The sequence below is a fragment of the Prunus mume genome, linkage group LG2 (genome assembly GCF_029339155.1).
Source record: "Prunus mume cultivar Tortuosa linkage group LG2, ASM2933915v1, whole genome shotgun sequence".
Taxonomy (NCBI): Eukaryota; Viridiplantae; Streptophyta; class Magnoliopsida; order Rosales; family Rosaceae; genus Prunus; species Prunus mume.
The window spans coordinates 15,622,329-15,637,620 of record NC_142699.1 but is presented as its reverse complement, the minus strand read 5'-3'; the positions used below and the strand labels follow the sequence as shown (position 1 = coordinate 15,637,620).

At 36.7% G+C, this 15,292-nt stretch overlaps 2 protein-coding genes across 3 annotated transcripts; both read left to right on the top strand.

The window, feature by feature from the left end:
- Positions 1–58: 58 nt before the first annotated feature.
- On the top strand, positions 59–5,393 carry LOC103321123 (transducin family protein / WD-40 repeat family protein). Of its 2 annotated transcripts, none has more exons than XM_089045387.1 (5): positions 59–492; positions 1,401–2,237; positions 3,275–3,376; positions 3,746–4,375; positions 4,780–4,932. In XM_089045387.1, the coding sequence occupies exons 2-5, from the start codon at positions 1,431–1,433 to the stop codon at positions 4,915–4,917; spliced, it is 1,677 nt and encodes a 558-aa protein (XP_088901513.1). In that variant the 5' UTR covers positions 59–492; positions 1,401–1,430; the 3' UTR covers positions 4,918–4,932. The 2 variants fall into 2 exon arrangements, with proteins under 2 accessions (XP_088901513.1, XP_008221109.2); XM_008222887.3 differs by lacking the exon at positions 4,780–4,932 and adding an exon at positions 4,939–5,393 and having other exon boundaries at positions 69–492.
- A 5,700-nt stretch (positions 5,394–11,093) lies between these two features.
- Positions 11,094–14,680, top strand: LOC103321124 (alpha-galactosidase 1-like). Its single transcript, XM_008222888.3, has 15 exons — positions 11,094–11,480; positions 12,004–12,062; positions 12,247–12,303; positions 12,387–12,421; positions 12,508–12,611; positions 12,706–12,781; positions 12,880–12,938; positions 13,060–13,125; positions 13,210–13,293; positions 13,379–13,443; positions 13,538–13,620; positions 13,703–13,793; positions 13,903–13,952; positions 14,072–14,212; positions 14,335–14,680. The coding sequence occupies exons 1-15, from the start codon at positions 11,272–11,274 to the stop codon at positions 14,425–14,427; spliced, it is 1,272 nt and encodes a 423-aa protein (XP_008221110.1). The 5' UTR covers positions 11,094–11,271; the 3' UTR covers positions 14,428–14,680.
- Positions 14,681–15,292: the final 612 nt, after the last annotated feature.

The following is a 15,292-nucleotide window of genomic DNA, read 5'->3' as shown; positions in this document are numbered from 1 at the left end:
GCAGTGGTTTTTTTTCTTTTGGTAAATTGGCTTGGCAATTCGAGTTGTGTGTGTGAAACCCAGAAACCAAGTCAGGACTCAGAACAGAACTAAACTCACGCGCAAGACAAGAATGACAATGCGCATAACAAAATAGGCGCACGCACAAGTGCGTTGTGCAGTGGCAGTGCCCATGTGGGTTGGGTGGTGTGGTGTTTGTTGGCATTTCGAAACTCTCTCCTCTCTCTCTCTCCGTGCCAATTGCCAAAAGCATAATTTTCTTTAAAAGAAATTTGAACCTACCTACCAATATCTCTCTATTTCATACCTCTCCGTACACGACTTTCGGTGTTACTTTCGGTCTACTTGTTCTCTCCTTTTCTCCTTACGCCTTGTTTCTGTAGAACACACCACACTTTTCAAAGATTTCTCTTGTTTTGGCTTCTGGGTTTTTCCCAGTTGGCGAGTTTTTGGCTTCCCAGATTGATTCCCTTTATTGGGTTATGCCTTCTGGTATGAAATCTTCGATCTCTAGCTGTTTGCTTTTCATCTTCATGCTGCCTTTTTCTTTACTCTCTTATTGGTGACTTTTGCTTATGCTTTATATTAGATTCTTGTTCTGATTATTGCATTTGTTTAATCTACTGCTTTGTGAGGTCTGGACAGCCATCTTTTGTCCGTTCAATATCATCTCTTGAGCGGCTAAGCCATTTAATTCGCATGCCTATATTTATCCCTTTACCATTCTGAGTCAAATTTCAAAGTGGAATCCAAATGGTCAAATATTTTATTGGTAGAATTATATGGAATCATAATACTAAGAACTGAAACTGCATTTCCCATTTTCTTTCATTCATCATCTTCATCCAAATGTTAAAGTTTTACATATTAGTTTATGAATTTTTTTTTAAAAGAAAATAAATGGTGGTATTTCTGGAGCCTCACCTCCATTATATATGATATTTACATTAGTTGGGGAGATTTAGATATTTACTATCATTGGTATCATCATAACATTGTCACAGCCCTCATTGAACTGTCTTGGGACTCCATTGTTCGTGGAATTGCGAGCTTCAGTTAGGCATTTCAGTCATCAGGTATTTGAACTAATGGCTTAGCCAGAACAATCCTCAGTTCGCTGAAAGAAGATGTGAAACTCGTGCTATGGCTGCCATTAGCTCTAATAGAATGTACACTGCTTCCCCGTATTGTTGTTCACTATTTCATGGCTCTTTTTATTTTCCTTTTATATATGGCCTTTTCAGTCGTTAGGTCTTGTGTTGTAATTTGTTAGTGATTTGTTAAACCTTTGCCTCTGCTTATTTTTTTCTTCAATGCAATTTTCTTCTAGAAAGAGTTTCATGCGGATGCATTAGTGGTCAGATGTTTATCTTTTTAAATTTGCTCCTTTCGACTTGTAGAATTTCTAAATGGGCTGAGTTGAGCATTTTATGGGAGGTAGGGAGGACAGCGAACCACCTCTGAAACGTGTTGAAGTTACCTTGACGGAATCAAAGAACTCCTCAGACTCCTCAGACCACTCATCTATTACAGATCCTGTTGCTTCCTCTTTGGGAGACTATATGGCTAGGCCTCTACCATCCCAAGGAGATGAAGAAACAATTGGTAAAACAGGAGTCATCAAAAGGTCAGAATTCATCAAAGTTATAACTAGGGCATTGTACTCACTAGGTTATGATAAGACTGGAGCCATACTAGAGGAAGAATCTGGAATACCAATGCACTCGTCAGTGGTCAACCTGTTTATGCAACAAGTGATGGATGGAAAATGGGATGACAGTGTGGCCACTTTGCGTGCAATTGATCTCTTGGATGAAAAGACCATGAAATCAGCATCTTTTGTGATATTGGAACAGAAGTTCTTTGAGCTTTTGAAAAAGGAAAAAATGGTTGCGGCCTTAGATACTCTACGGAATGAGATTGTGCCTCTTCGCATCAATGTGAACAATGTACATGAACTTGCTGCCTGTATGATTTCTCCTTTGCAGCCTGTGCAACTTGAGCCTTCAAGTCAAGATACTGATGGTGCAAGCACACGATCAAAGATATTGGAGAAACTGCAGAAGTTGCTTCCTGCTGAACTCTTCATTCCTGGAAATAGGTTAGAACGTCTGGTTGAACAGGCCCTTGACGTGCAACGAGATACTTGTGTTTTCCATAACACTTTTGATAGTGACCTGTCTTTGTATTCGGACCATCAGTGTGGAAGAGACCAGATTCCTTCTCAGACGTCGCAGGTTAGAATGCCTTCTGCTTTTATGGATGCTTGCTTATGATGCCTCTCATACCATCTATGTATTTGTTTCTTCAGTTGGCCTATGAGCTGATTGACTCTTGCATTTTCTTCGGAATATTGGGCTAATAGTCACTCTCTCAAAATGAGTAGTCTGTGTTCAGGAAACATAGTTGAAAGTACTAAATTTTCCCCCTTCTATGATTTGTAATGGCATATGATTGTATCATGCTGCCTATACTTAGACTTGTCAGCATTATCATAGTTACTGTTGAAATATACTTGCTCGATACCTATGTTGCACTTGGAGGTGTCAAACAGGCCGTGCTGGGCTCATCCATTTATGAAAATCATCAATCCCGGCCTGAGCCCACAGCCCTAGCTGGGCCATGCTCGTGCTGGGCCACTAAATGGGCCGATATGGGCCCACGACAAATTTGACATATGTATTGCATTTTTTTTTTTGTAATTTTTTTTACAACTTCATTTAAATATTTTTTTTTTACAATTATGTATATACTAACAAGATTTATTATTTGTTGAAAAAAGAGGACAATAACTTTATTTAAAGTACATTTAAATAGAAAATGGCTAGATTATTGTTTGGGTTTTAAAAATTGAAACTTGATAAACAAAAATATTATTTGATATATAAAGAAAACATTAAATTATATATATATTATTAGAGAAAAGAAATAGATTTGAATTTAAGATATAAATATAATAATATTATATATTATTTTTCTCTAAAACAAATATAATTTAATATATGAGCTTTAAATGGGCCGGCCCGTTGGGTTTCAGGCCTGCAAGGCCCAGCCCTGTCCGTTTGTGTAACTATGTGTCATCATCTTGCCATTGACAAATTTATTATTTTGATTTATTGGATTTCATCTTCTGTTCAATCAATTTGGTGATGTCCCATATATAGTTTACCTCGAATTGGACAGAAAATTTGCCTCTAATTATGATTTTGTTTTTAACTGTTTGGATGGGCTCCATGTTGCCAATTTGAAAACTTATACTCATTTATTGTAACAGATACTGCATGCGCATAGTGACGAAATATGGTTTTTGCAATTTTCACACAATGGGAAATACTTGGCTTCTTCTTCCAAAGATCAGTCGTCCATTATATGGGAGGTAACTATTTATCTGATTATTGGCTGTTAATTTATTGAGAAAGAATTTTAAACCTCACTTGATATCTCTCCCTCCCTCCCCTCTTTCGTACAATTTGAATAATATTTGGATCACATTACAATTTAACATGCTCCCATGTCCTGAAAATCCGTTCTGCAGATGGAATTTCTTGTTGAAATCTCTTGATTTTATATGCAATCTAAATATTTATTAACATTATGTTTCTTTGATATTACTATCCTCTAGCAGATTGTTTTTATTGCTCATAAACACAAGTGTGGCATCTCCATATCAATCCAACCATGTGCGAGCACAGACACAATATGTTTCGCTTTATTAATCCTTCTGAATGCAATTTTACCTTTTTAGGTCAAAGGGGATGGCCAAGTTTCAGTGAAACATGTATTGACTGGTCACCAGAAACCTGTGCTGACTGTTTCATGGAGCCCTGATGACCGCCAACTGCTGACATGCGGACTAGAGGAGGTCATTAGACAGTGGGATGTTACTTCTGGAGAATGCCTCCATGTTTATGAAAAAAATGGTGTTGGTCTTATTTCCTGCGGGTGGTTTCCTGATGGTAGAGGGATATTCTCTGGCATGACTGACAAGAGTATCTGCCTGTGGGATTTGGATGGAGTAGAGCTAGAATGTTGGAAAGGGCAGCAAACACTCAAGATATCGGACATGGCTATAACTGATGATGGGAAGAGGATCATAAACATATGCAGAGAAACCACAATATTATTACTTGACAGGGAGGCAAAGTTTGAAAGGCTGATTGAAGAGGATGAAGTGATTACTTCATTTTCGTTATCGAAGGACAATAAGTTCCTGCTTGTCAATCTCATAAACCAAGAAATTCATCTTTGGAGCATAGAGAGTGAACCTAAGGTTGTTTCCAAGTACAAAGGTCACAAGCGTGCCCGATTTGTCATTAGATCTTGTTTTGGTGGATTTGAGCAAGCCTTTATTGCTAGCGGGAGTGAGGATTCACAGGTACTTTTACATGAACTTACTTGTCTGACAAAAATTAGGGCTGGTTGCTTGGTTATGACAAATTGATTTCCCGTGAAATGGGTATAACAGGACGCAACTGTCCTTTTTACACCAGTTTATGTCCAAAAACATTACATGATGTCCTAACAGTAGCAATCCTGCGTACTTTATATGTTTACTTTTATTCCATTGTTATGGGAAGAATCAGAAATACGTGAAATTGCTTTGAGCAACTTGTATGCTAGTCGGATTTCAGTCATACCTCAAATCTCTGTCGTTATGTAATTGGAACATCCATGGACTGTTATACAATTGATTTGTCTTTAAAAAATCAGTTTCTTTTCCTTATTCATTTCATTTTTTCAAATGTTCTTTTGAGATGTATGAAATTGGTTGGAATGTAGGCAAAGAAATGGGAAGCTTCTTCACAGAGAGAGACTTTAGCCACTCATGGAACCAGAACAACATGCTTGTTCCTTTTAGAAATTTTAAAATGGTTTAATATGCTTGATTTATTAAGGCATTTTGGATTGACGTTGTAGGTTTGATCTTACTTGTTGTAGGTGTATATATGGCATAGAGGGTCTGGGAAGCTCCTATTGGCTCTTCCTGGGCATTCTGGAGCTGTAAATTGCGTGAGCTGGAATCCTGTGAACCTTCATATGTTGGCTTCAGCTAGTGATGACCGTACAATTCGAGTATGGGGTTTGGATCATCTCAACCTGAGACGGAAAGTCTCTCAAAGCAATGGCATTGCCCACCTTGCTCACCAGTTTAATGGTAGAACTTGAAATGATTTCTCTAGACAGTTCCAAAAATTACTTGGGTTTGTTAACCACTGTTGTGTTCTTCGAAAGGTGTTAGATTTATCTAGTGAATTATTTTTTCTGTTGCTTTTTATTGTTGGCATAGCAGGCACAGACAGAATAGTCTGTCATCTGCCGAATACAGTGCAAATTAATGACCATATGAATGATTGTAGCCAGTAGAAGTTGGTTTTAGAAGCTGTATTATTAAACCTTGTTAGTTTGCATGAATCATTTTCCCCCTGCCTCAAAATCCGTTATCACATTCCCTCAAAACCAGGAATTAGATCAACTAGGGGGAGCAATTGATCCGATTCCCATTCATTTTTTCCCTGCCTTTCAAAAATACCATTTCCACTTTATGATAATTTCAAAACGCTCCAAACCTTAGAAGCCTTTTTTGTTTGAAAAAAAAATAAATCAATGGCTGTCTTTTAATCACTGTATGAAAAAAAAAAAAAATTTCCCTTTTCACCTTAGTTACTAGCCTCTACTTCGCTTGTTATACTTTTTATCACCGTGTCATATTTGTTATTTTTTTTCTATTATATTCCTTATATTATCATATACTAGTTTTTTCATCACTCGTCATATAGTATCATATATTATATGTTAATTGTAAATAAAGTTTTGTCAATTTGCTTTTTCACAAGTTACTTAGGTGAAAAATATATATAATATATGTGCGAGGCATTTTAGTAATCAAATTAGTTTATGTTCTGATTCAAGAGAACTAATAAACAATAACAATGGGAATAAACTCCATTCATGTGTTGATTCCATATGGTTAGTAAACAATTTAATGGAAATGATTCCTCTCATACTGATTCATTACTTCCTCATTCATGGTAAGTAAATGGCCTCCCTAGATTATCTCCTTATTAATCTTGGGAATGCCATAGTTATCAGTAGAGTAATCACTCACAACACATAAGAGAAGACGTTATCATATTCAAATGGTTTTTTTTTTTTTCAAATCACAAATGGTCATGAGGTTCGTGAAATTATCACTTTTGGTATGTGTTGTTTGAGTTTCTGTCAAATTTTCTGTTAAATTACTTGCGTGACACATATGTGGAGCCCACCAAGTGGCTCTATATCAATGAATGTGTGGGCTCCACATATATGTCACCTCATCAATTTAACATAAGGTTTGATGGAGAGACTAATTTGATGTAAGTATGGTAACGGCCAATCATGTCCAAAAAGAAACATAAAGGAGAAAGTGATAATTTGGTGCCAACTTGATGCAATCACTTAATATCAACAATCAAAAATTAGTTTGCACTTTGAATATTCCGTCATTAAAGTATCTTTTTTTAAAAAAAATCTAAAATATAAGTAAGAAGTTAAAATAAAATAAAAATAAAAGAAGGCTTAATAAAAAGGAATTAAAACAACAAATACGCCCCACTTTAAGTTTGATTTGAATTGGAGAATAGAGAGGGACTTAGAGCAAGTGCAGCGCTAAGGCCTTACTTTGGCAATAGGCCCCCGCAGGCCCGAGTTCCACCTCCAGTGCTTCAAACTCAGCTCGGGCAAGGCATGGGACCCACTAGCCCGGACAAGCCCACATGCAAAATGGACTAGGCTGTTGTCCGAAGGCTGTTGACATCAGTGTGACCCACTATCCCACATAGCCCAATGGCTACAAGCCATGTGGCTTCTCCTGGAGTCTCCAATCAAAAAATCTTGCCCAATCCAATGGTTGTCTAATTTTTGGTTAAAAAAAATATCAAAAATATCAAACAAAAAAAATATCAAAAAATATCAAGAAATTATGGAAATTATTTCTATAAATACCTATCAATATTATTCACTTTCCACACCAAATCTTCATACAAATTCATCTCCTTCCAATATTTTTCACTTTCCCCACTAAATTTTCTACTACTAAATTTTATTTGTGCAAAAATATAAATGCTTAATTACTACAGTGCACCTTGAAATATTGGTCAATTATCACTTTACCCCCTTAAAGTTAAAGTGACCCATTTTGCCCCATTGACTAAGGTCGATGTTTCACAGTGTCCTCTACCGTCAATTCCATTCAAAAGTCCGTTAAGTTTGATGACGTGGCATGAGTGTTTTAGTAATTTTATGCACCTAGGTTTTTTATTCACAAATTTGAGTGGGTAATATGGTCAAGTGGAGCTCACCTCTAGCATGAATAAAAAAAATTAATAAAAAATTAAAATACAAACATAAAATTTAAAACTTTAAAAAATTGAATTCTCTCTCTCTCTGCGGGGTGAGTTGCGATGAGTTCAGTTTTCCTGTTACCATTTTCCCTGTGCCACCCTGTTTCTTTCTTATTTTTGTGACACCTGTCCTCTCTTACTTACCATTAACCTAACTCTGTTTATGGGCTAGAGGGGCATGGGTCGGGAAGAAGGGGAATGGGTATGGGGGCTGGGGTTCTGTGGGAGTGTGGTAGAAAAAACCAGAGGGAAGGGGCCATGGGTCTCGATGAGGAAAGGGAGGAGTAGAGAAGAAATCGGGGGAGGTGTAAGAAATCAGTGGGGTGGGGGCGGTGGCTTTTTGGGTTCTGCCCAGGAGAGTGGGTTGCCGGGGAGGGGCGATGGGTTTTGGGTTCTGCGCAGGGAGGGTGGTTTGCGGGTTGGGGGGGTGGGGGGATTGAGTATTGACTGAGACTTGAGGTTAAAAAGTGAAAGTTTACAGATCAGACCTGGAACTGAAATGGGTTTGTCTCAAAAATTTCATTTCTTGCATTGGAGCACCATGTTCGAGATAAGGGTAGGAACAAAATACAAATTGGGTATGTTTCAGACCTTCCAAAACTCAAGTTGGTGTTTATTAGGTACGTTGAACTGCAAAACCGCCAATATCTTTTTGCAATTTGATGTAAACTAGATTGTCTTAGAGTCTCTTTGGTTGCTCGGTTTGACATCAACAAAGCTACAAAGCTAGACTCCGTCGAGGGAGAGTAGTCCTACTGGTGACTGGGACTGGTCGCCTCCCCTTCCCCCTTCCCCATCAAGGTTTCCCTGATGGGTTACACATTCTGCTCCCCTTTAACAAGTTGACTACAGAGTATTGCCTTTAATCTTATATTTAGAACATCTGGGAAACCTTGGAGAACATTACTTACTAATCACAGAGGCAATCTAAATATATTCATAAAACCATGGAACAACATTCTATAGATTTTTAATTGTGAAGGGCTTACTACATACCTTTCATGATTGACCCTGTTTTATTTTTGGTGCGACTGGAGGGGGGGGAAAGGAATAAGTTTCTGGGTTATGCGTAGGGAGGGGTGGGTTGCAGGTGCGAGATGGCTTTCTGGGTTCTGCACAAGGAAAGGGGTGTGTTGTGGGTTGTGGGTTGCGGGTGGGCGGGAGCAATGGGTTTCTGGTGGGAAGGGGGTTGCAGGGACAGAGAAGGAAGAGGTGGATTTGGTGCGACTGGGGGAGAAGGGATGGGTAGGGATCTTTTATTATTATTTTTTTCCAATTTTATGTTTGTATTTTAATTTTTTTAAGTAATTAAAAAACCTAAGTGCACAAAATTACTAAAATACTCTTGCCACGTCATCAAACTTAATGGACTTCTGGATGGAGTTAACGGTATGGGCAATGTGGAACATCAAACCTTGATCAAGGGGGCAAAGTGAGTCACTTTAACTTTGAGGAGGTAAAATGAGAATTGACCAATATTTTAAGGTGCAGCAATTAAGCCAAATATAAATCGCCTCTTCCATCGAAGTCGGAAGGTCGTGGACAAACGTTCGAAGAGGTCAAAATCTTGGCGACGAGGTAAAAAAAAATTAATTGCCATTTTATTTAATTTAATGTCTTTATATATATATACATATATATATATATATGGTAGATTCGTGACACTATGTTTTTTACATAAGTTTTGACAAAAAATTTCAACCATTAGATTAGAATGGATTGAATGGTTGAGATTATGTTTCATTAATTACTTAAATTAAATTAAATCTCTAATGCCAAGTAAATTTCATTTTATTGATTTATTATGATAATCCCGAAAATCACTCAATTATCTTTCCCCCCCATTGTTTTCTTATCATGATCTTCTCAATTAATAACCTGTGAAACCTCACCATTACCTTCACCTTGCCATTGTCATCTACACAACCGAGCATTCTTCCACGACATAGAAAATCTGTCTCAAGCTACCAATATTGAAGAGAAAATAAGATATTAATATTTAACCAAAAAAGATAAAGCCCATATTTGTTGCAATATTTCTTCTCTACCGTTTGGTTGATCTAACTCTGTGTCTCTCTCTCTCTCTCTCTCTCTCTCTCTATCTCTCTCTCTCTGTTTTTTTCTCTAACATCTTAATGGCTTACAAGCTTTTATTCATTATGATTAATAATAACATTAAAAAATATATGGCAAAAGACAGTTTGCTGTGCAGTTCATTGTGTGTGTGTGTGGATGGGGTTTTATCCCCAAGCCTTTACTTCGAGAGTCATAATCTATGTATAACTGTCCCAAAAATTAAGCAGTAAAAAAAAGCAAAAAACAAAGTTAGGGATAGAGATGAAAAATAATCAGAAACCGGTAAAGTTTTAGAAGAAAGAGGAGGAGGATGGAAAGTCATTAACTGAAGAATTATAGACGATAGAGAACAACGAAATATAAAGATTTTATAAAACATTGATTGACGATAGAGAAATAAGAAAGAGAAAGTCAATTAATAATTATTTTTAATATATATTTTTATTTAAAATATATAATTAGTTTAGTTAATCTTAGCCATTCAATCCATTTCAATCTAATGGTTGAAAACTGGTGTAAAAAATATAGTATCACGGATCCGCCCTATATATATATATATATATTCTTGCATTTCCAATTTTATTTTTTAAAATAGATTATTCAAGAAAAACAAAAACGAGGAAAACCATTACACATGGCTCCTCAAGTAAACAATGTCCGCAGTCGGTTCCAGTGGTGCGTTCCGTGTTGAAAATAATAGTCAACCAAAACAGGGCAAATATTCAATTATGCTTATATTTGCTCATGTACTTATTCGTCTCCAATATAGAGGTGTTTATACAAGTACAAAGATGTGTTAACCCTAAATAAAATAGGAAATAAATTCAAATTACAATAGAAAATAAATATAAATTATAATAGGAAATAAATCTAAATTATAATAGGACTAGATAAATGGGTAAGGAACCAAAATCCTAGGAAATATGAAGTAAATCCAAATTACAATAGAAAATAAATATAAATTACAATAGGAAATAAATCCCAATTATAATTGGACTAGATAAATGGGTAAGTAATCAAAATCCTAACATAGTAAGGAATCAAAATCCTAACTAAGTAAGGAAATATGAAATAAATCCAAATTACAATAGAAAATAAATATAAATTACAATATGAAATAAATCTCAATTATAATAGGACTAGATAAATGGGTAAGTAATCAAAATCCTAACATAGTAAGGAACCAAAATCCTCACTAAGTAAGGACTCGCCAACAATAATGACACTATTACGTCATCCAAAGGAAAATACTCCCCTATGTCGTGATCCAGCCTTCGCCAATGATTGTCGGACTATGAGTAAGAGTATTTCAATTGTATGAAGAGAAAAGATAGGTGAAAAAGAGAAGTCAAAATAATAGACAGCTGGCATCATATGATTGGTGTGGGATACTAAGGTGTCTTGCTTAGCAAGTTTTTCTCACTTGACTTTCGAGGAAGATTGCTTTCTAATAAAAGCAAATTCTAATTTTTTTTTCCGTTTTCAATTTTAGTTTATTTGTAGTTGTTACCTTTTAAATATACATAATGGAAAACTAAAAAATAAAAAGGTTATCCATAAAACAAATCTTCTTGTCAAAATCAAAGTCAATAACAGAGTCCTGGTTTAGCAATGTTGGCTATCATGTTCTTATCCTATGAGAAATATCTTATATATGTAACAAGCACTGCTGCTGTTGTCAGTTTTCATTAGGTTAGAGTCCAGAGTAGAGAGAGTGTCAGGAGACTGGAGAGCAGTAGAGGAGAGGGAATGATAGAGTAAGAGACAGCAAAGAAAAAGAAGCAACAGACGCAGAGTAGTAGTATTGGTAGAAATGTTGAACATGAGGAAAAAGGACGCCGATGGTGCAGTAGTGCCAACAACGACGATTGTGATGGCGTTGATGCTCTGCTCATTTATATCACCACCCATGTTAATGGGTGTTTCTGCTTCGCAGAGAACAAGAATGATGGTGCCAGAAACCCAAGAGCAGCACAGACGGAATCTGCTTGCCAATGGGCTTGCATTGACTCCTCCCATGGGGTAAGCTAAGCTAGCTCTCTCTCTCCCTGCTTCTTTCTCTGTTTTTAGTTGGTTTTAGCTAGCTGGTTCGGTTATCAAATATCAATGGTTCACTCATCTTTCTGCAAAATTAGTGATTCCTCTCTGTTTTGTTCCCTTTCTGGATTGCAGTAATGCTTTGTTTTACTCCTCCTAGCACTTTTACTCTAGTAATTCGAATTAGTGTCCTGAACTATATCACATGCACTTTTACTGCAGTATGTATGTACGATATGGATCAGAGTTTATTTTTCAGCTTCTAAGTTCTAACTATGTATGTTACATTCATTTCATATACATGTCTGTAACACTAATCCCCTATTTGATTTTAATAATAAGGGAAAATCTCATCATTATTTACTACTCAGTGATTCCTCTCGCATTTGAAGTTATGAAGTTGTGACCCTTCAAATGTCTCACGGCTGACTGCAATTTTTATAATCCTTATATTTTCATTCCTTTTCAAATACTTGTGGGATTAATCAGGTATTTTCTTTTTTATCAGGTGGAATAGTTGGAATCACTTCAACTGCAAAATTGATGAGAAAATCATCAAAGCAACCGGTAACTTTAACTTATGCTTAATCTGTAACCAAAGCTCATGCCTAATCCAAGCTTCATATACTAAGTCTAAAGCCATGTTCCCAAAGCTATGGCAGCATAGTGATAAATGCATTGATGGTTGGGGTTGTTGGTTTTGTAAATTTATTAGGGTTTAATAACGGTTCTTGTTTCTCTGGTTTGACAGCTGATGCTCTGATTTCCACCGGGCTCTCTAAACTTGGATATACCTACGTTAACATTGGTACATTGCTATTTTCTTTTTCTCTTCGTAATTTCCAATTTAGTCAGAAGATGATGACATACTTCATTTCTTGCTATCTATAGATGATTGCTGGGCCGAAATTGCTCGTGATGACAAGGTTCTATTTTTAATCATAAACAATTCGGCTTTTAGAATGATTAAAACAGATATGGAGATTTACTAAGCATGAGATTTCAAATTCAGGGTAATCTAGCGCCCAAGAAATCAACCTTTCCATCAGGCATTAAATCTCTTGCGGATTATGTCCACAGTAAGGGTCTTAAGCTAGGAATCTACTCAGATGCAGGGTAACATGACTCTCATACACTCCAATACAGAAAATATATGCTGTATATTTGTTGTTACAACTAAACAAATAGTGCATGCAATTATACTTTGCAGGTACTTTACTTGCAGCAAAACAATGCCTGGTTCACTTGGCCATGAAGAACAAGATGCCAACACATTTGCTGCTTGGGTATGATATGTTGTAATGATTTTAATCAGAAGGAGTCATGACATCTGCAATGATGATATTTGGTCATAGGATCTTGAAATACTGCAACTTTTTTGCAGGGAATTGATTATTTGAAGTATGATAACTGTTATAATGACGGCTCAAAGCCAACTGCTAGGTAAAATAAAATATCTATGATGATAATGCAGTAACGCTACTCATGTTTGTTCTTCATGCCTGCACTTAAGTTTCCCTGTATTAGGTATACCTCAGATAAAGATTTCTATATCATCTTGTAGATATCCTGTAATGACCCGAGCTCTGATGAAAGCAGGCCGTCCCATATTCTTTTCTCTTTGTGAATGGTAATGATCTTGTTTGTTAAAACTCAAAAATCATGTAATTGTTTTCTTTTTTGTTAGTAATCCCTAATTGTTCTTGTTTTTTAGGGGAGATATGCACCCTGCTCTATGGGGTGCTAAAGTAGGAAATAGTTGGAGAACTACTAAAGACATTTCCGATACATGGGAAAGGTAGAAAAGTGTGCTACCAATGAACTCTCAAATTGGTCTTCTATATGGGTCACACATAATACTTTTCTTGCATTTCCCTTGGCAGTATGGTCTCTAGAGCAGACATGAACGAAGTTTATGCTGAATTTGCCAGACCTGGTGGTTGGAATGGTTAGTATTCTAATGCAGCTATGCTTTACCTATACTGTCGTTTAGGCACATTGTTGATGTTTCAGTAAGAGATTTATGTGCTGAATTTCAACAGATCCCGACATGCTTGAAGTGGGGAACGGAGGAATGACAAAAGATGAATATGTAGTCCATTTTAGCATATGGGCCATTTCTAAGGTACCACAAACATTTTCTCTTCTTTTATATGATATGTGCAGTTTAAGGTCATCGGTTTGGTAATGCATAAGCCATGCTGCAGGCTCCCCTTCTTCTTGGTTGTGATGTGAGGAATATCACAAAAGAGACAATGGAGATCGTTGCAAATAAAGAAGTTATCTCTGTAAACCAAGGTAACTAACTACAACCTTTAGATAGACACTTGTTTTCCTTCCTGGTGACTGAACGAGTTTGCATTAATAGAACCCAGAATTGTAAATTTGTGTTGATTAACTGTAACAGATCCACTTGGTGTGCAAGCCAAAAAGGTCAGAATGGAAGGTGATCTTGAGGTAAAACTGAAAATGCCAGCAATCTCTTCTGATATATGTAGGCTGCTGTTCTGCTTCCGTAAGAATTCTGTCACTGTCTGTGAGATTGATCGACTCTCAATTTTATGTACTTTGAACAGGTTTGGGCTGGTCCGCTCTCAGGCTACAGAGTAGCTTTACTCCTTGTCAACCAAGGCCCTTCGCGAACTTCCATTACAGCTAACTGGGATGATGTTGGAATCCCCACAAACAGTGTTGTTGAAGCAAGAGACCTTTGGGAGGTATAACCTATAATTATATGGTCTAACATAAGGCCGTAATTAGCATTCTTTCTCAGTTCTTCCTACTCCGTTGCAGCCGTATTGTATTGTGAGATATTTACTGATATGTCTCTTTCATGCAGCACAAGACATTGAAGGCACGATTTGTTGGAAACTTGACAGCCACCGTGGGCTCTCATGCATGCAAAATGTATGTTTTGAAGCCAGTCTCGTAACCATGAGTTTAGTTGGATTGGAATGTTGATGTTGCTGTTGATCTGTCGACCGCCCAACTATATATCTAATGTCACGCTCATGGTTTACTATCCACGAGTTCCTATTTGGCATTTTCCCAAAACTTGATTTCCAATTAATAAGAATATGGAGGAGGCAAAGCTCCTCTTCTCCACTGATTTATGTGTATCTTCCCATTTTCTGGTGGATGGACATAAGGAATGAGTAAATCTTACGCAATGTGATCTTTTTCTATTTTGAGTCTATGACCTACCTCCATGCGCTTAACCTTAACATGACTTAAATTAGTACTGTAAATTGATGCGTTGAGCTATGAACAATTGAGAGACTTGCTTCGATTTCTACGACTCCCGGACTTTTCAAGATAGATCAAACCAACTCTTCACTTTTCAGGTCTGAATGGGGATTCGAACTTGGACTTCTTCCCACATTGAAGAAGGGGATGAAGGGAAATATTGAAATGGAACTCTCCCCGAAGCTATATCCTTCACAGGACATCCATGCGGAGTGAAATGTGAAAGTTATGTGACATTGATTATCAGAAACAACTTGATGAACAAATAAAAGATTGTGGGAAATATTAAAACATATAAAACATTGTTGAGTTTAATCGAGAATTTGAAATAGAGGCAACATGTGTGATATCTAAACATTGCCTTTTACCCTCAAACACCTTATTCATGGATTTAGTCATACGGAGTTTTTGAGTATTTAATATCAATTTCTATCTAAACTCGAGTTTTTGAGTAAATTTGTAGCAATTCAATGACAAATTAGTATTCCTATTGTTGAGGCCCAAAAAAGTCACGGGAAGCCCAAAGACATTTAAAGCCCAATATAACATAT

What these genes read in the sequence shown, in the direction of transcription:
- LOC103321123 (XM_008222887.3), top strand. Translation starts at nt 1,431, where the DNA reads ATGGGAGGTAGGGAGGACAGCGAACCACCTCTGAAACGTGTTGAAGTT. An exon ending in TTCCTTCTCAGACGTCGCAG is followed by an intron (nt 2,238 to 3,274) that starts GTTAGAATGCCT and finishes TTATTGTAACAG; the next exon opens with ATACTGCATGCGCATAGTGA. An exon ending in AGTCGTCCATTATATGGGAG is followed by an intron (nt 3,377 to 3,745) that starts GTAACTATTTAT and finishes TTACCTTTTTAG; the next exon opens with GTCAAAGGGGATGGCCAAGT.
- LOC103321124 (XM_008222888.3), top strand. Translation starts at nt 11,272, where the DNA reads ATGTTGAACATGAGGAAAAAGGACGCCGATGGTGCAGTAGTGCCAACA. An exon ending in GCATTGACTCCTCCCATGGG is followed by an intron (nt 11,481 to 12,003) that starts GTAAGCTAAGCT and finishes CTTTTTTATCAG; the next exon opens with GTGGAATAGTTGGAATCACT. An exon ending in AAATTGCTCGTGATGACAAG is followed by an intron (nt 12,422 to 12,507) that starts GTTCTATTTTTA and finishes TTTCAAATTCAG; the next exon opens with GGTAATCTAGCGCCCAAGAA.